A 20,815-nucleotide genomic window follows, 5' to 3' on the forward strand; every position below is an offset into this window, starting at 1 on the left:
TACTGGAGCAGAAATTTGAAGCTTAAAATCCTGTGTTCTCTCTCAAACCCTGCTGGCTCACTATGGATCACGAGGCATTTCCATTATCATACCCCTGTTTCCCACCTGGCGTTTTTAATGTACTGGTTTCTATTTCTTAAGGGCACCCTGAAGGTCTTTATGAGAGATTATAAACTGTGTTGTAATCCTAGTGACCTGTTATCTCTGTGCGCTCCAGGCCTCCAGGACTAGTAGATAATCCTGGGTGGACACACAGAAATCTCAACCTTTCCTTTTTTTTTTTTTTTTGGACATTGGGGTTTATTTTTTTCCTCTAGGCAGCTTTTGCATTGACTGATGAATTTTGTAAGTTGAGTTGATTTGGGTTGAGCGATAAAGAATTCAGTTCTCTAGGACATTTTCTCCTGTGCATGCCTGGAACTTCTAGCTCTTATCTAAATGTCCCTTGAGAAATGTACATGGCATATCCTTGGCTGCATGAAGCTGGCAGGAGTTGGGTTTGCTGACCCCCCCCCCCCCAACCTTACTCCTGAGCTTGTAGGATTTACACCTCAAGTGCCAGTGTGATTTGTTTTCTAAGATAATAATCATTTGATTGTGTCCCTCTTGGTAGCATGAGGGAAATCACATGGCAGTTCAAGTATAGACAGCCTGCCCCAGAGGTCACAGAACAGAAGCACTCATAGTCCAAATTGAGATGCAAACCTAAGTGGTTCATTAAATAGTTTTTAAAGCACAGAGCAAAAGGCAAAGAGAAATAGATGTAAGTGATGAGCACATTCAGAACAGTGCACCAAGACTACCCTACCTGAACCTTTGGTTACACAGTAGTCATCAGTCTTCCCTGAGGTTGGGCGGTGGGTGTTTAAGAGCTAGAATTGAGGTTGAGAAAGGGATGCAAGCAGTGGGGAGGTATCTAGGGCCATCCCTCCATAGCCTAAATGGACAGAGTGCAAGTAGGTTTGGCCACAGCTGCTGCTGCTACTGCCAGTTAGCCTCATGACCAGAGGAAGGTTTGATCTTTATGTCTTAAGCAGAGCAAAAATATGGAGCCAGAATGGGACCAAATGGGTCTTGCCAAAGGGTTGACCAGTTTACATATAGCAGTCATTGGTCACAAACCGTTTGAATTTTGTAGGTATTTAAGGGTAACTCGGTACTGTCATCCCTTTTTGTGGGCAAGTAACTTTCCTATTTGTTCCATTATTTTTATCTTTGCTCATTACACTTGTGCTTTTTTAACTTACTCTCATGGGTTTCAGAGAGTACCCATTTGCTGTCCTATCTTGACATACTTTATGAGCTATTCACCCCCTTTGTTTTTGTTGTTGGCGAAAGCAAAATTAAATAACCTTCAATAATACAGCAAACACTATAAACAGCCTGGAAAGACATTTTTAAGTGTTTTTTTTGCCTAAAAATTAAAACACAAAGCTGTCAGCACAACATAAAGGTCCTAATAATCTGCGCCTAGCTGCTTCTCTAGACTCATCTCCTATCTCTCATCCAAATGCCCTCCACTTCCTACCATGTGGAACTTCTCTTAGTCCCTGTACATGGCAGGGAGTGTTCTTGCATGTCTCATCTACCTAGATCACTAGATCCTGCTCATCCCTGAAGGAGCATAATCTTTGCTGTCTCTATAAAGTATTACCACTATCTCTTCTTACCCCAAACCCAAATCAATGATCACATGTACACACACATGTACTCCTTCTCTCTACATTCCTAAGGTATAAAGAGCACACACTAGTATTATAATACAGAAAACACGTTATCTAGGTGGCTATCTCCTTCATTAGACTCTAAGTAACTTTGATCCAAGGATGATAATTTTGTCCCCATGTATTACCCAAAGTTGAGCATATTATAAATGAGCAATAGTCATTTGATGAGTTACTGAGTTAATGAGTATTTAATAACAAATAAATGAGTGTTATTGTGTAATCATTGGGTGGATTTTTTTCCTTAGAATAAGGAGGAGTTTTTACACTTGTCATATTAAAATTCAGTTCTTATGGAGATTATTTCCCCTTCATTTATTGCTTTGAACTCTTCTCCTTCCAATGTATTGTTTATTCTTATTACTAGAATTTTTATCACTAAATGCTTTTGTAATAACAAATAGTGCTAATCTGTTGGGCACATGTACCATGCTGCATATTAGAACTTGTCCTTCTTGTTCCAAGGGTGCTATATCAGTTCACCCGATTGCAGGAATAGTTGCTAGGATTATGGTGCTCAGGGAACAGCCTCAAACAAGATACTTAAATGCAATAAGCATATAACCACCTTCTCTCCCTTTATCCATGGTAGACAATAGTGGTTGATTCCCAATTTAAATTTCAATTGAAATATCCATAAGCCATTTTTATGTGCATTCATATAAATACATGTTGAGTGATTATTATCTCTAGGACTCATACTAGATTTGGCCAGCATCAACTCAAAATCAAAGGGATATACACTGCAAAAACAATGATGACTCACCTCGAAATACTGTGTTCTCCTTAGACATTAGCCAGATCAGTCAATGCGAGCTCACTGAATAATCAAATACCCTGATATATAAATTTTCCCTCCCTTAGTGTTATGAGGACCCACATGCCTTTTCTTATCCTGGAAGTCCTCTGTTGCCTCACCCATTCAACCCTCATTGCCACCTAACCTGAGTATCAATTCAAAGAAACATGTCTAGTTCCTTTACCAGGTTGCTTCCCCAAACCTTCCCCTTTGTTCCTCAGAAGTAGCACTAGTCACATAGCCCTTGTCTGAAGTCCTAACCACCATGGACACATTCATCATGAATCCAGAAGGTGGCATCCCTATGCTATCTCTTGGACTGTCCAGTTCTCTGAAATGGACAAGGATCCTATTTTAGAGTTTGCGTTCAAAAGCCTACTATGAGAAAAAAAGAGAGAAGGTTTTGGAAAATTAGAATAGCTTGCTTCTGGGTCAGAGTGTAGAGAAAACTGTGAGGCTGTGTTCTGTCCACAGTGGACCGATGTCAGGTATGGTGGTAATAAGTCATCTTAGTAGATAGTGATCTGAGGAGACGATATAGCATGGCAATTCAGAATATAGGTTCTGTAGCCAATGCATGAGCTTGTCCAAGGTGAATAGACCCAACAAATTACACAAAGCTCTTTCCTTCAAGTGTGGACCTACCATATACCCTTCAAACTTTTTAAAGTGCCTCACAATTGATCTGCTCAGAATGCTCCTTTCTCTTCCCCACAAACTAGCTTATCACCAACCTTCAAACTTCCTAAGTCCTGCTATTGATTCATTCTACTCTTTCCTATGACAACAAGAAACCATGTTTCACTTCTTTCTGTCTTCAAACTGAACCTCTACTTCTAGCCACAGGAGCCACTGTGAGTGGTCCAGAACTGGAGAATGTCTGGTGCTCATGTTACATGTGAAAGATTTGGAAATTAGCAATAACAAATTGACTGAAGTTCACTGAATTATGCATGTGAAATGATTTTTTTTCCAAGTAAAATTGAGACCTAGCAATCTGCCAAATTAAAAAAAAAAGTGGGAAAGTAGTCCCACTAACATATAAAGAAACAAAAATGAATACAATATCTTGAGGGAATGAGGTTACGTGAGATACTGGAGGAGAGAGCAGGCTGTTGAAATAAGAGGTGTCTAGGAAATAACCTGGAAAAAACTTAAAATACCAAAACAGAGTTGAGAAGAGAAACACAGATTGGCAAAATACAAATCAAAGATCAAATTATTGTTCATGTCTTATGGTGGGTTCAGGGAGTAATGCATGTGAAAAGAAAGAAAACAGAGGCTAGAACTTTAAGGCAAACTGAAATTAGGTCATACACAGAGGGAGAGGCAGGAATGAGGGGTGGGAGCTTCCTATCAAAGTTAAAGAATGTGTCTTGGTGCTGATGTTGGGAGTGGTGGGTGAAGTTTAATGGTTACCGGACTGGAAGGCTTTGGCAATTTTCAGAGTATTAGTATTAGTATAGAGAAGTATAGAGAATAACTAGCTGCTGAAATATTGTTGGGGTGACTTAGGAGGTGGGTGAGATCAATGCCCAGAAGTAGCAACTGAGATAAAGTAGAGTCTGAGAGGATGAGCTTCCTGCTGTGGGCCAGTCTACAGTGTCACTGGGAATGAAGACAGCAAACCAGGCAGAAGAGGCTTTGTGGAGAGGAAGGCTTCTGGGAGTGGGTAAGATCAGAGAGTATCTAAAGGGAAGAGCTTACAGAGATGTCTGAGGGTAGAAGAAAGGGAAGGTGATTGTTAAAATAAAATTCCAAAGAAGGAAGAAGATGTGGGAAGATTGAATCTTAAGGTGAAAGTCCTTTCCATGGGTAATGGAAGGAAAGCTTTGGTTAAGTTTGTGGATTCAAGGGAGGGATTTCATTCCTGCATTCAACAAGTATCCCCTAAATACATAGATGCAGAGATGGACGTTTTAGTCCCAGTTTTCAGGGTACCTCCAATATAGTTAAGAATATAGATAACTGAAAAAGCAATTTATCAAACCATGAGAGAAACTATTAGGAGTGGTGATCAGGGAGCCAAGGGAGATAGAATGGAAGGTGGTGATAAGAAAGAATTTCAAAAGTTTCCCTATGAGTTACAGTATAGGTTGGAAGGGAATGGAACTACTATAGGACAACAGAGACTGATCAAGACTACAATGTCAAAAGCATCCAATTTGGGAATATTTGCCAATGGAGTGTAACCTGATAAAACTCTTTGTCCTAATTTCTTTTGGGATATAAATCAAAGTACTTGTAGCTTCTGGCTTCAAAACTCAAGGTTCATAAACCTGTAGTAGGACCGCAGATAACAGTTGGCAGCGTAGAGATTGCTGGACTGGGAGTCAGACCAGATTGTACTTATATGGACATGAGAAATTTCTTCTAAGATGTAGGACCTTAGACCTTACTTCACTCAAATGAAGCATCTTTCTCTATTTTTCCAAAGTATGGTCTGAAAATCACCATGTTGAACAGTTGAATAGATCCCCTAAACACTCCTGTCCACTTGGAACCTCAGAATGTCACTTTATTTGGAAGTGGGGTCTTTGCAAATGTAGTCTGTCTAATTCACACTGAATTAGAATGAGCCTTACTGGAATGCCTGGAGTCTTTATGAAAAGAGGGCACACTCAGGAGGATGCCATGTTAAGGGGAGGTGAAGATTGTAGTGTCCAAGCTATAAGCCAAGGAACACCAAGCATTGTGAGAAGCCACCAAAAGCTAGGAAGTGGCAAGGAAATACTCTTACCTCAAGCCTTCATATCCCTGCTGATACCTTGATTTCAGACTCTGACCACCAGAACTGTTAGAGATATGTTTCTGTTGTCATAGGCACCAAACCCATGTCTCTTTGTTGCAACAACCTCAGGAAATTAATTCAACCTGTATCGGGAATATGTGGGATCTTGTTAAAATGACATTTCATAAAGTCCATCCCAGATCCTCTAAGTCAGACCTCCTGAGACTGGAGCTCTAGAATCCAAATTCTCAACATTATCCATATATGTTGCTTCTAATATTTCAAATGCAAGAAACACTGGCCCACATTACTCTTTGAGAGCTCTGAAAAATCTGAAAGCTAAAATGACAAGACTATACCAAGCATATAGGTGACATCCTCCCATGAATGATTTGTGTCACTTGCCATTCTATGTAGATCACAGAGGGCTTTATTTTATTATGGTAGAAAAGTAACCTGATTATTTCCAAAGTACATACTTCTAAACATTTTTTTTAATGTTTTGTGTTCTATGTTCTGGAAGCATTTTAAAGTTAAAAATCTTAGGAGTTTTATTTTTCCAGAAGAGAAATTGAACTCTCAGCAATTTGACAAATCATTAGATTTCTCTTAATCTTTCTTCCCTGTCATTTTCTCTTTAGGTTTTTCTCTTCTCCCAATTTTTAGCTGCCTTTTTCTTTTCTGCCTTTCTTCATTTCCTGTCCACCTAGAAATTATAACCCTATGTAATGTATACATTGATTTAATAGTTTATATTTTTATCTTGTGGGTCATGTACAGAATATTTCAATGTGAGGTTTAATCTTTGTGTCTTATAGCTATCTATGGTGCCTTTCTCTGCTGATAGAAGCTTTATAACATAGTAATTAAGGGCAAAACAGACCCAAGTTGTCTGGATTCCATATTTATTACTTATGTGATCTCCGACAGTTAATTGCACTTCTTTCTGTCTTAGTTTCCTCAAATGGATGTTATTGACATTAATATGACCTATGTATCAGTCAGTTTGGTTATGCTGCAGTGACAAATACCTCTCTGAACTTTAGTGACTTGAAAACCAGAGATGTGTTTCCACCCACATTAATATTAATCTAATTCTGCTGCAGTACTATTGCATGTTCTCTTCCTTGCTGGACCCTTACTTGAGGAGCAGCTCCAATCTCTGGCATTGTAGATTCGCGAAAAAGAGTAAAGAGCCATATGATGGCTCTTAAAGTTTCTTCTAAATTATCTAAGCTTTTTCTACTCACATGTCCTTGACTATGAAGCAAGTCACACAAAATGCCTGACTTCATGACCCAGGAAATATAATCCCCCAGAATGGATGGACCTAATAGGAAGAGAGTGATTGGATAGAGAATAATGAAACTAATTATGACATTCTTTTGGGGTTCATATGAGTAATAAATAAGGTAATATGTAAATCACCCAGAAAGGTGTCAAGTGACCAGTGCTCAGTAAGTTGTACATATTATCTATGCTTATAAGGATCTAATGCAAGTTTGAGAAACTGCAGTTATTTATTCACTTTTGAACTTTGAGAATCTAGTGTGCATATGTTAACTGTTAAGAATTGAGAGGGATACAGAAATGTACATCTTGGCCTATGCCTTACAGTTGTTATGTAATCCTACATGAAAATGTAAAGAGAAAGTTGATGACTCAAGCTTACAGGTGGACCACATGCTCCACCAACAAGGCACCTCTGTCCCTGTTGCTCCTGCTCAGTTGGTGTTTGGGCAATCTCCCAGTGGACTGTTAATTCCTTAAGAGCAGTAGTGTGTGTCTTTTTAACTGTCACAACCCTAGAACTTTACGTAATGCCCACAAAGTAGCTCGTGTGTGTGTGTGTGTGTGTGTGTGTGTGTGTGTGTGTGTGTGATGCTGTGGATTAAATTCCAGGGCTTCACACATGCTCTTCCAGCCGCTTCTGAACTATTAAACTCATCTTCTTTAGTATAACCTGGAAGCAAGGTGGTATTTTACCTTCTTTAATAAGAACAGTTTCCTTCTGCTTGATGACCCTGGTATATTGAGGAATTCAGGGTTCATGAATAAAGCAATCAACAGCCTGAAGTTTACCTCTATGCTGTGCTCACACCATTGCACAAAGAGACAAAGCCAGCATATGGATATTAGCCACGTTTTCTAAGGTAGCTGGTTTGCATGCCTTGTCTGCCTGTGGGCACACTTGCTGCCTTTGAGTCAGTTGCATGTAAGTATTTAAAGGGGACAAATACATTTGAATTAAAACACTCTTGCTATAATTTCGTTAATGTTCTGGTTTTAATTTTTTTTTCAATGTGCTGTCTTGCAAGTTTTATTTTAGTGGGTACTATAAAGAGTTGATATTTCTAGTGAGGAGAAAAGCTATAATTTCTCTTCTTTTTAAACCTTCATACATATTATTTTAGGGAGGAGAAAAATCATCCTTTAGTGAACTAGGACCAGAAAAGAGTAATATGTCTGCTCATCCAGTCTTCTGGATATCCCGGTTGCATAAACCAACTATTAAGAAGATAAGAGTCTATCCAGGTGAGAAAACCATTTCATGTGGAACTGCCTCTGTCCACAGTGGGTGATCAGTTAGTGTCATTAAATTTATGAGACAATAGGCCATGTAGTTATCATTCCAAAGAGGCAGGGTGCAAATATTGGTCTTTCCCCATTCTTGCTTTAGGTTTAATATTTTCTGTTGTGGGAAGGAAATGATGCAGCCTGAGGATTGAAACACTGTCTGCACAAAACTATTTGTCTTAGAATACTTTCCAAATGGACTGATTATATTTTTATATTTAGAATAGAGTTCCCTTTTTAGAAAGTGGTGATTATTTAGATCTATACAGAGCCTGAAGGGACTATGGGTAAAGAGACTATCTCTTAGGTTCTGTCTTGAATAGACCTAATCATTTACTAACAATGGTCATCACATGTTCTCAGAAATCCTGCATGGTTCACAGTGGAGAGCCATATGATGGCCCTCAGAGACTGAGGCCACTTTCTCACAACCTCAGGAGCTGGTCAACTGTACTGTACAACCACAGCACCTTAACCTGCACTGCACACTGAATGCTAATAGCAGATTACTTTCCACTGTCCACATGCACTTCATCAACTTCAGGCAGCTAATATATAGATGAATGGGAAGAGCATCATCCTGGAGTCAGGAAGCCTACAATCTGGATTTTATTTCCAGAACAATGTAATGGCTTTGTGAACTTGCAGGATCACTTAATCTCTCTGAATCTCATCCTAAGGCTGAAGTGTAGCTCAGTGGTAGATCACTTGCCCATGTTGTGCAAGGTGCTGGGTTCCATCCCCAACAACACACACACACACACACACACACACACACACACACACACAATCTCATTCTAGCAACTAATGTTACCTAGGGTTATTATAACATTTGAGGTTTCTGTGTGGAAAACAGTTCTATGAAAATGATCTTCTGATTTCCCTTGAGAGCAGAATCAGAGACAAAGCCTTGCATGAGGGTATATTTGGGAGTGGATTCCAAAAGCATGAGTGGAGGAAGAGGGCGAGTGAGCAGTGCAGGAAGAAGCACTGAGGTGCACACTTATCCCCAAGGTTTCTGCGGTGAGCACTGAAGAGGTGGAGAGTTGGAGTGCTGTTGACATTGGGTGCCTAAAACACAGAAGTTGGGGTACCTATCCATGACTTTCATCTCCTCATTCTTTGCCAGTCCCCCCGTGGCCCCTGCCCTCACTGAGTTGAGCTTTGTGCCCTGGCACAGAGAAGGACCGTAGACTGGCCCTGCTTGAGATGAGGGACCATCAGATTGTGCCTGAGCTCACAGTAACTGTCACCTGCTGCTGTGTCTGAAATCTGAGGTTGGCTGTGGGGATGTAATGCCAGAAACCAAAGTGCCTGTTGCATGTGCTCACAAATACAGCAATATTTTAAAATGTTCATGTTTATTTCAAACATACACATTTAACTTCTTTTATCTCTATGAACAGATACCATATGTTAGGTCTGTATCCTAGTCTTGCAAATACATTAAGAACAAAACCAGATCATGTCCTACTCTTCATTAGCACCCCAAAATTAGATTTTCTATTTAATGCTTAGAAATATTCTCCCATTTTCTCTGTTTCTTTTTTTTTTTTAACCCAGCCTCACCTTACTCTTCTTAAATCCCTAGAGTGGACAACCCAGGGTCATAAAGCAACACAGCACAATGAGGACTATTTGCAGACTGACTAGTGTGACCACACATAAGTGTGTGACCTGGCAGTTGCAGATCCTGCTCTGCCCCTTGGTTTGTAGTGCTGGGGTATATTATACCAGCTTCATAAAATTAAATAAGATCCTGTGTGCAAAGCAGCTGTGCTTGTGCCCTTTACTCCTCGGTTAGTTTCCAAGAAAGCTACATTTTTTCTGGTTGGGGACAAAATATGTATTTAAAAGAAAAATGTAGTGACTTAATTTCATTTAGGGTGTCTGGTATATTTCAACTCCAAATTTGTCTAATTCTTTCTACTGCCAAAATGCACTGTGCACCTCTCCTCTGCTCCCCTTCTGTTTTTTCTTCCCCACTCAATGAATTTGCTTTCATTAATTTATTCATGTATTGCTTTGTATTCACTTATAAATTCATTTACATGTAAGTGTTACTCTATTGAATACATTCTTGGATTTATCCGATCTAGCCTATTGCTAAAACACAGTGTATGTGTGTGTGCTTTCTGTGTTTGTGTGTGTTTGTTTCTAGACACAGAGCACCTTCTTGGTGCAAAGTACTATGCTTAGTGTTTGGAGATCACAAAGGTAGCATATTCTCCTTGAAGGGTGTAGATGTTCATGCAAACAAGACCAAACCTACAATACAAGTGAAAAAAAAATTAAGTATTTTCTAGGCCTTTTCATTCACAATTACATATGTAATAATAATTATATATATTATGATGTTGGATATTGATTCTTCCTTCTTGAACAAAGAGTCACTTCACAACGAAACAGACTTAAGTTGGAAAGTTATTAGGAGTTTGGGGTGTGGAAGATTCTAGGGCATGTCCTGGTTAAAATCTCTTTGGTTTAATTTCCTTCATCCTTGAAATCTGTCTTTAGTGCTAGTAAGATTACATAGAAAGACCTAAAGCACTAGAGTATCTTAAATCATCAATAAGGTCTAATTTGTATTATACCACAGATGTACGATCTTACCATAGCAAAAGTCGGACAAGCTCTATTATATGGATGACTTTTTCTTCTAAATAGGTGTAGAAACAATATCTCCAAAAGACAAATTTTCTTCTGATCTCTGAGCAAATTGCTCTCATCTCTTAAAAAGTGACTTCATGGAGAGAGATCATTGCAAGAAATCTTGAGACTGTCCTCGGTGCACCACTGCTGAGCAGGCTGTAAATTTGTGGCTTAAGGTAGAGGTTGGGCAGTAAATTGAGGGCAAGTTTCCTTCTCATCCTTGGTGGAGCCATTTATGAATTTGGAAATATATCTCCCCAGATTCACTCTGTTTTGAAATTGAGATGCTCCTTTTTCTTATCTCAGATAAATAGGTTATAAGGCATGGTCTAGAGTGCCGGGGGACTGACTATGCAAGGTAGAAAGGGAAGGAAGGAGAGGGAAAGGAAGCCAGAAGTGTGTGTGTGTGGGGGGAGAAAGATTGCAGCAATCCAGCATCATCAGTATCCTCACTAGAGAGCCGGGGCCTAAGGCCCAAATTAACATGGCACTATGAAAATTAGGGGAGCAGTGAACCTGAGGCTCACGTGTCTCAGCTATAGGAAGCTGTCAGAGCTGGTATAAACTGTGTCTGATGTTGGACAGAAAGGACACAGTTGCTTCAGAGATCCCTTTCCAGAACATTCTATAAAGCAGCCAATCTCTTATCCCTACTTCCTACCTCAACCACTTTTTCTCAAATACCCAGTTTTATTTTCTTCATAGAACTCAATACTATCTATACTTATGTCACATTCCTTAATTTGTGTCATGCCCCTCACATTCCCTCAACCCACCCTAGACTGCAATCTCATAAGGGCAGGCACCTCTCCTGTTTTATATCTGCTGTGCCCCAAATTGCGCCTGGTCCCATGTGTGATCCTCAATTACTGTTTTTTTAAATATATGAGTAGACAGTCTCTGTCACATCCTGCCAAAGGTCAGTAAGAGTGCTCTCTGAACTCCAAAAGAGTTGGTGGAGGTGAGCCATGGGGGAGGGGCTGGGCAGTCTGCGGTGGCATGTTATATATGGGAGCTCGATGGTGAGTTTGCTTATTCAACCCTGATAAATAGTGGTGGTGTTTTAAGTGAGTTTCAAGCAGAAGCAGGGTCCCCAGGAGGATGTATGTGCTCGGGCCTAACAGCCTGGTCACTGGTCTTTCTCACACTGGCTGGGAGACCAGTGCGAGAGAGAAGACTTTGCAAAAGCTCCTGGTGCCTTCCACCCCTAGTGTAGGAAACAGCTGTACTTCCTGCCACAGGAGGACTCCAATGAGAACGGATAATCTAGTTGCAGTGCTTTGCCAAACCAGCTTTAAAAATGATATGATGTAACATTGTATTGAAAACACATCTTTAAAAATAAGATTGTGAAAAATAAGTTTATCCAAATCAAACTCAACACTTTCTCGATATCTTATGGATTATGAATCCAAAGAAAGAAACCAGAACCTAAAATTTTTGTGGGCAGAGAATAAAAATCCTTTTTTCCCACCTCCTTGTCTTCCTCCTCCTCTTTAGTCCTGATCTTTTTCCTCTCCACCCCTGCTTTTCTCACCTGATCTGTTGTCTCTGGGGATGATGCCTGATAAAATTTATGGTGCTAGGGGCTTAGTAAAATGTGAGTCACAGCTCAGCTAGCCTACTCAAGGGTGCAGGTGGAAAAAAAGGTAAGTTTTCTCTTTATAAATATCTTTGCTGTTCTTTAAATCTAACACAATCACTCTGAGCATCTATTTACCATATCATTTATATGTAATATTTTGTATGCACTGTGGGAATTTGAACTCATGTGGAACACATTTTCAAGGGAAATCAAGTTACTGTTCTTTTTCCTCTTTTGCACAAATAGAAAGATGTTAAGGTAAGGCAAAGTGTCCCCCTCCAGGTGTCCCCCTCCCCTGTCCTATCCCCCCCCCAAACAAGGAAGTTTCCAAATGTTCACTGGCCACTTTTGGAAACAGCCCTGTGGCAGATGGAAGGAATTTCTACTCCCTGCATATGAGCAAAACCATCTGATTTAGTTGGTTGGGTCAGGTCTTAGAAATATATTGGCAAGCAAATGTATATCCGGGGTAACTTATAGTTTTACTGTCTATATTGCTCCTGGGGGGAATGACAAATTTATGCAATATGGCCCATCTGGTTTTAAAAAGTCTAAATAGGTTAGAAATAATTAAAATCCAGTCTACCTTGTGAAGGTGTGTGCATTTAGAAATGCTCCAATATCATTTTTACCTTATATTCCCTTTCTTATCAGCCCAAAGAAGGAAAAATCTGCTCTTATCTGTTATCTTCCTCCTAGTAATCAGCAGTGATTTTTCTCTCAACTGAACTTTTCTCAAGAATGTTTCATTTTGATTTTATTATTATTTCTGGCTTCTTGAAGAAATAGGACTTTCAGAGGGCTCTTGTGGTTAGGCCAAGAAAACAAGCTTATCCATGTTCTCCCATTCCTTGGGGAATTAGACCACCTTCCCAGAGGCACAGCTTCCCTCCCACAAGGTGTCGATACCTGGGTTTCAGCCAGGCTGCATTGAGTGCTTTGATGTCTTGCTCCCAGGATGCACTCAAGGCTCTTGCTTCTACGATGGAACAGAATTCAACACTCCACAAATTTCTGCATCTCAAAATCATCGTCTGTGATTTTGCTTCTTTATTACCTGGAATGAGTATCATTTCCTGGGAAGTTCAGCTAAAGAGTGCAAGATGCTTATATCCATCAGTCTGAAGAGAATCAAAGGATTTCTTGTGCCTGAAATCACCGGGCGGAACTCCTTAAGTTCATTGTTCCGCTGATGGTGCTTCACTGGCTTTTGCTGGTATCTGCAAGGGGACATCTTCCCTGGACCACATCCTTCTGCTCTGAACACGTAGCAGGTTGTGTGTGTTCCAGCCATCAACTGGCAATGCCTCTTGTATCACTTATCAACCCAGTTTCCTGGGCCACAGATCAGCTTTATTCCTTCTATTTGCCTGGATTTCCTGCTGAATGTAAAAAATGACTTTTTCTCTGGTAGGGAGTGTAGAGCTTTTGGCTTGATTAAGGATAAACATTAGTTCTGTTCTTGTAGATACTGAGAGTCTTACAAAAGCTCGGATTTATTTGCTTATCGTTTGAAAATAAATACTGAGTAACGTCGCTTGCCATTTCAACAGGATAGGTGCAGCTGTTTTTCCTACTCTTAATGAGAATTATTGGTGTTTGGAGGTATTGAATGTAACTAGTAGTAATTTTTTTTTTCATTTCTAATCAAAGACCATTACATTCTAAAGATTTATAGTCAAATATTTGTTTTAGAAGACTTCTAAACATTTGTTTAAATCAGACCCTGTGGACATTTCCAGGATACTGTATGTGTTGAGTTCCTGTATTATGTTAACATCATTTAAAACACCCTTGAAAGATGCAAAACTTGTTTTACAACTCCAGCTAATATGATACTTACATAGTAGTGTCCCCAAACCAACCGTGTTTGTGTTCATGATTCTTCCTTTTATCTTGTCTGTAATCATAAAAATTAAGGGATATGCAAAAACTTGCCTGAACAACAGATGCTATCTTGGAGAGATGTTTTAAATAGCCTGTATCTGTAGCAGTTCTGCCTCCAGTAGCCAATATTCTCTTCAGCCTTCTTTACTCTCTTCTTTCTTATTCAGGCATTTGCATGTAGAACAAAGAAAAGAAAAGCATACAAACACAAAGGCAGATTTGTTTGTTCTGAGAACATCTGTTCTCCTTGTAAAGCAACCACATGATGTGGTCCATTTTCTTCTGATGCCCTCTTGGTTTGCAGTTGTAAAGCGACTGCTCCATCAGTCTTAAGACTGGAATTTAAAGATACTCCCTAATGTGTTGAAATGTAGGGAAAATAGGATAAGTTTTAAATTTTAGGTAATAGTCAGATAAGCATCCTCACAAAGTAAGAGAAGCTGAGGTTGACTACAAAATGGTTTATAATAGAATTATTTTCCCTAAAGATTCCTTGAATGATTTCATGTCGTCATTTGGAGTATATTGGGTCCTCTTTACATTTCTTTAATGAATGCTTAGAATTCTTCTTAACTTGGATTTCACTTGAGGTGTGTATATATTCTGAAAAATTTTAAAAATAAATTACTAGCTGTAAATATTGTAATTAAAATATATATTTTTTCATTTTAAATGTTAATTTTTTAGGAGAATTTCTCCCAAGAAATACTACCATAATCTTAATGACCAGCAAAAATTCAAATACTCATTACTCAAAATCAAAAGGATCAGTTGAAAATTACCTAGAGATTCTACCCAAGAGATACTCCTTTTTTCTTTCCTAAATAGTATATAATACCTTCAGTCTTTGGGATAGATGAGTGGGGACTAGATAGTGAAAGATATGTAAAGCTTCCAGAATTACTTAGATAAATGTATTAAATTTTATCAATGTTTACCAAAAATCTCCCATATACTCATTACGTATTCAAAAAGCAGGTATCCTCAGCCAAAGTATCTCAAACACATGGTATCTGTAAAGATACATTGGCCATTTATATATTCCATACTTAAATCACATTCAGAGGTAGGGCTTTCTGTATGTTGATTTATTAATTCAGAAATATTTAATCAGCATCTTTCTGCATGGGCTCAGTTATCCACTTAGAAAGAAGAAACTTGGTCTAAATCCTGGGACTCCAGACAATGTTCTTTGTGAAATTTCCATCTCAGTTTAATGATGACACACATTCTCATGTAACATGACAGTTTTTCTCCTTGTTCACTGGATTGTTTTAATGCATCCATGTCTCCATCTTTTGCACCCAATTACTACAATTTTCTATTGCTCCTGATTCTTCATGGTGTGCACTTGAATTTCGTCTTGAGCATCTTGAACGTGGATCTCTTGAGACAACTTAGTTTATTCTTTTCCTTACTGGAAACATTCTCTTGACCTAAAAAGGATCATGTTTGAATTTTATGTTATTTCATGTTGTAAGTATTTAGATCTTTTTGGAGGAGGATGAGCAATGAGATAAGTCTAGGCCCCTTCACATTCCCTTCAGGAGCATTATTTATAATGGGGGGGGGGTTGACATTATTTCTATGATGCTGTTTACAGTGGTGATTTCTGTGGTCACTGACTTCTGAAGCACCCTGTGGTTAATGGAAATGTCATGTTAAGGCAGTATATGTTACAGAGTTCTTTTCTCATCCGATTGGTGGGTATTTCCTAGAAGCCAGACTGGTGTATTATGCCTAAATCACCAAATGATTCTAAAAATAATTATGATGAATTTCCTGTATTTTAAAGAAATTCATTTAGAATCTATTATTTTGAGAAATAAAGGACAGCTGACTATTGATTCCTATGAATCATCTCTTAGAGGCATTGGTACTAGAAAACCTTGTATCTATAAAGGAGGGAACTTATTTCTTTTATTACTTTGTGATTGTCCTTTCAGTTTGAATGGAGACTTTTGCTCCTGGGGACCTTTATGGAGGATCCTGTTGGATCTATGGGAGGGACACAATTCCTTGAATACTAATGGGTCATGTGCACCAGTGTGGCTTTGACACCCCTGATGCTGTGAGCACTACTTGGAGAACTGATTCTGACTCTGGCCCTTACCACCATCCTTAGGCAAAGGACCTGAGACCCTGTATGCAGGGCAGAAGCTCAATGACAACGAGTGGCACACCGTTCGGGTGGTGCGGAGAGGAAAAAGCCTAAAGTTAACCGTGGACGATGATGTGGCCGAGGGTGAGTGCAAATGTAACAGAACCAGTATTTCTTTGCTCTTATAGATTCCTCTGTCATTCCATCTTTTAAATCAGAGGCTAAGTACAAGTCAGAAATCATGTTCTCTGTAGACAAAAATCAGGCAAGTCTAAGAAACAATTTTCCTCTGTATTTTTTTAAATTCCCCTTTCATCAATCTGTATTATAGAATTTATCTACTACTATTATTCTTTATTTTGGGGTCTCTCTCTGTAGGCACAGAACATACAACTGAAGGACAGATGTAGGGTTCTATGGATCCTTCTAGAATCCAATAATTCAAATGTCACTTATCAGTCATCCTTCAAGTGCAAATTCCTTCAGTTGGTGAACAGGTTGTACTTAAGAAGAGGGAGGGAGACTGGGGTTATGGCTCAGTGGTAAAGCGCTCACCTCGCACATGAAAAGCCCTGGGTCTGATCCTTAAAACACATAAAAATAAATAAATAAAATAAAAAGTTATAAAAAAATTTAAAAAAGAAGAAGAGGGAGGTAGATAATCTGGTGTTCAGAATATTTTAGGGACATGTAAGTATCTAGCACAGTGCATGATATTTAGGAGTTGCTGAACAAGGTTCCGTTTAATGAATTATTATTCATTTATTTAATCATTATTGCCTGAGTACCTATTTTGTACCCAGAACTGTTTTAGAAGGAACTTGGAATATGGTGATGTAAAAAACAGGTGAAATTTACATTTAGAGGGCATGAAGAAATGAATGAACCCATACATATGTAAAGGAACATTTAGCAGCCCACACAACACAGAAGCAGTTCCTGAGAGCCTCTTGCATGTCAGCAGTGTGCTCAACTTGTAGACAATAAGAAGGACGTGCCTCAAATAGTCAATCAATCATGTAGATTAGATAGGACACTGGTGTTTGAAAATGGAACAAGAATATATCATGAGATTCTAATTTGGATGGGTATGATTATAATTGTCAATCAGAAGGGAAAATGACTGACAGGGATGGGGTGATTGGGAGTTCTTTATGAAAGTAGATCTTCAGCCCAAATTTGACAGGTGGTTGTAATTGATGAGGTCTAGGGTAGAAGAGAGAAGGCATGTTCAAGTGCTGTTTTACACATTTTCCCCCTGTAAGTCTACACTCTCATATTCCAGAGAAGTACACAGTAGATAGAATTCTTGTCTTTTTGGTAAACTCAGGTAGTACTAGGAATTCCATGGAACACTGCTGGCATCTGGTCTGGGCCCTGACACTAATTCTGCAGGGTGTTGGGAAAGTTACTCCCCATCCCTGGGCCTTGACTAGTACAATCAGAGACTAAGCCATCTCTACAGGGCCTTCTGTGGATAAGACCGCCAGTTAGTCAGGAGCCCTGGGGTTTAAAACAATCATTGCCATTAAATTGCTTTATGCCTTTGGGATAGATATACTAAGCCTCTTTTTCTTCATTTCCTCATTTTGAAACTTGAACTTCTGTTACTTCTAAGGTTCTTTCTAGCAAAAATGTTCTGCGATTTTGATTCCTATAATTCAATTTTATATTCATAAGCCTGAGTTTCTATATTTCTGGAGTCAGGAATTATAGTGAAACAGGAGTGTAGGGGTGTGTGTATGTAGGTTGAGAAAACCTGTCTGATTGAGGAAGAACAGCTAGCATGTAGGCATTAGACACTGTGTTGTCTATCTTACATGTATCAGCTCCTTTAATCTTTTATAATTCAGCATGGTCTTTCAAAATAAATATTCATATTGTCAGAAAGGTAACATGAAATTTAGAGTTGGATAATTAAGCTTCAAATCCATGTCTTCTTGAGTCTACCTCCAACCCATTGTAAGAAAATGATTTATCTGCCAGGTGTGGTGGTGTATACCTGTAATCCCAGCAGCTCCGGAGACTGAGGCAGGAGGATGATGAGTTCAAGTTCAGATTCAGTAATTTATCGAAGTCCTAAACAACTCATGCAGATCCTGTCTTTGAATAAAATATAAAAAAGGGGTGGGGATATGACTCAGTGGTTAAGTGCCCCTGGGTTCAATTCCTGTTACCAAAAAGAAAAAAAAAAAAAAGATTTCTTTTTGAATACAGGAAAAGTGGAAAGAATGGGCAGGACTCAGGTGGGGAACACATTTTGGGAGGTAGACACATACCAACTCTCTCCCCCACAGGGAAACAAAGGCAAACAGAACCACAAGTGTATAATCATTGTAGTTATACACAGACATCAGTAGAGAAAATATTGTTTTACGTAGAAAACATTGGTCTATGTTCCTGAGGGTAACTTAGCTTTCTGAAATGAACGTAAGAAATGTGATGCAAGAAAAAATGGTTATATTGTTTAGAATGTGCAGTCAGCCTGCATTAGTTGTCCCAGAAATTATCACAAACCATTAGTGCAGGCAGGAGCACACAAAAGCTCTGGCTGTAGTTTGAACAAACAGCCCTTGCTAAACTGGGCTTGGCTGATTAAATCCCAGTGAGGAAATTCACAGCGTATTCTGAATAGCAGCCACTAGATGGCACCGTCACCCCAATTCTAGCCCTGAGTACTTTTCATTTTCCTTGGGAAGCTTCAGGAGCAGCAGAAGTGAGGGGACTGTAATTCCCTCTCTCAATCATAATTCTTTGATAGAACGTTTGGAAAAAGGTAATTGTAAATTGTGCTTTCTGTTGCCAGTAATAATTAGAATGCAGGGCTAAACCAAGGAATGCCCAGGTCATGCAGCCATTGGATATTTGAAATTAACCAAGCTCCTTCACTTTCAGCCTTACCCCCTAATTCACTGGCGGTGGAACAAAGCAGCCACGAGGATGGAGAGATTTGGGAGAGGAAAAGAGTTATTTTGCTTATGAGCTGTAACCTTGGGTTGCTTTTTTCAGTGATAAGGGGTTTGGGAATTTTAATTTTAGTTTATGGAAGTCATAAAATCAGGCAATGAAATTAAAATACCACACAGTCCCCAGGTTATTAAGTGGTGTCTTATTGGCTTATTTAGTAATTGCATTCATGCTGTTTAAGATCCCCCAGAGTGCCAAATTTTCAACTACTTTATATAAATGATGCAAAGAATAGACCAGACTCATAAGAAATCAAAAGCAAAGAAAGAAATAGTCCTCAACCTGGTGTTTTTCATTTATTATAGTGTAATTGTGTTCTCAGAAAGTATTAAGTTCAGTTGACAGTTAATAAGGATTGATTGATTGATTGGGCTGGATTTCTATTATTAAGAATAAATTAAAAGAATACCTCTGTTGGGTTATACCTCTCAGAATGGGGACCTAATGAACTACCCATTCCACCCAGAACTTCATGCTAATATAAAAATTCACCCCTTTGTTTCACTACTTTGGTTCAAGTTGATTTCTCTCTCTGTCATTCATGCTGTAAAAAGTCGTTTTTTTTTTTTCAGAGTTTTCCATTAAAAACATGTTCCTTGTGTTAATAAAAAGCCTGATTAAATAGGATTGGGAAATGTTAGGTCAAAAATCATGAAGTTCTGTACTGCCAAGACTTACTTATGAGGAACTTTTAATGAGCTAATGTACATTGCTAATCATCAATAATTAAATATGCAGTATTTTCCAAATGTATTTGGCTCCAGAAACTTTTTTTTTAATAAAGCATTTTATAGCACACACTCTTCAAAAGTGCTGATATCATGGAGAAAGACCAGGGGAGCTAGAGAGTTGAAGGGAAATATGGCCTTCATTTTAATTTCTCTTCCTGTGTCTTGGAGTCGGGGGAACTCAAGGTACTTCCTCTCTGCTTTTCCTATTATTATTATTATTTGCTAAGCCTTTATGTTGGCCAGGAACCTCATGAAGAAATGAGGATATAAACTCTGACCCCTGTGAAGACACCCCAAATACAAGCTCCTGCCTTTCAGTATAGGGATTCTTGAAGTAGTCAGGCCCCTGCAGAATACTAGAGGACGCATGGAAGATACCCAAAGTGGTCCCTATTTTTTAAAAAAACTTACATTTTCAGAAAAGAACAAATTGAATAAGTAAATAAGTGGAAAATGGTTAAAACATTTTGGAGAAAGAGGAAAAAAAAACTGCTAATGATTTAAGTCCTATGTACCATTCTAAGTACTTTCTATGAATGGATTACGTTTAGCCCTGGGCAACTTCTTACCTAATTCACAAATGGGAAGTGAGGCAGACAAAAGTTAGGTAACTGTCCTAAGGTAGCCCAGTTAAGAACTTGTGGAGTTAGAATGTAAATCCATGCTGTACAGCTCTTGAATTTATATACTCATCCACTATTTGCCATGGCCTCCTGGGGAGTTACATCGTGAACCTGGCCAATAGTTTCCAGAGGTTTATGTTCTTCATCACTCCAAGGATTGATCTGCAGACGGTTTCTTGGCTGTCTGTGAAATATGGAAGTGAATGTGTGAATAGGAGCCAAGGCAATGAGGCTGCTTTGGGGGAAGTTGCTGAATGTATTACTCCTGAATCAGATGAATGGCATTGTGGTGCTTGGCCATGGGGAAGGAGTGTGGACTCATTATAACAGTTCCTGCATGGAAACTTCACCTGCTAAATTCTACCTGCCGCTTTTCTTGGATAATGGTGTTCGGGAATGAGTCGGATTTTTTTTTCTTTTTTAATAAATACACTATGG

The 20,815-nt window shown here is 38.9% G+C and overlaps 1 protein-coding gene across 14 annotated transcripts in view; it reads left to right on the forward strand.

Annotated features, from left to right (window-relative positions):
• The window catches only part of NRXN3 (neurexin 3), a gene marked incomplete at its 5' end in the record, with an annotated part of 1,519,183 nt that overhangs the window by 659,554 nt on the left and 838,814 nt on the right, over positions 1–20,815 (forward strand). For all 14 annotated transcript variants that reach the window (XM_081291921.1, XM_081291923.1, XM_081291922.1 and 11 more), the window contains one exon: positions 16,081–16,200. In XM_081291921.1, the coding sequence (XP_081148047.1) occupies positions 16,081–16,200 (120 nt within the window). The remainder of the gene's footprint in view (positions 1–16,080; positions 16,201–20,815) is intronic.

Source organism: Spermophilus citellus, assembly GCF_964194105.1.
Source record: "Spermophilus citellus genome assembly, chromosome: 4".
Classification (NCBI taxonomy): domain Eukaryota; kingdom Metazoa; phylum Chordata; class Mammalia; order Rodentia; family Sciuridae; genus Spermophilus; species Spermophilus citellus.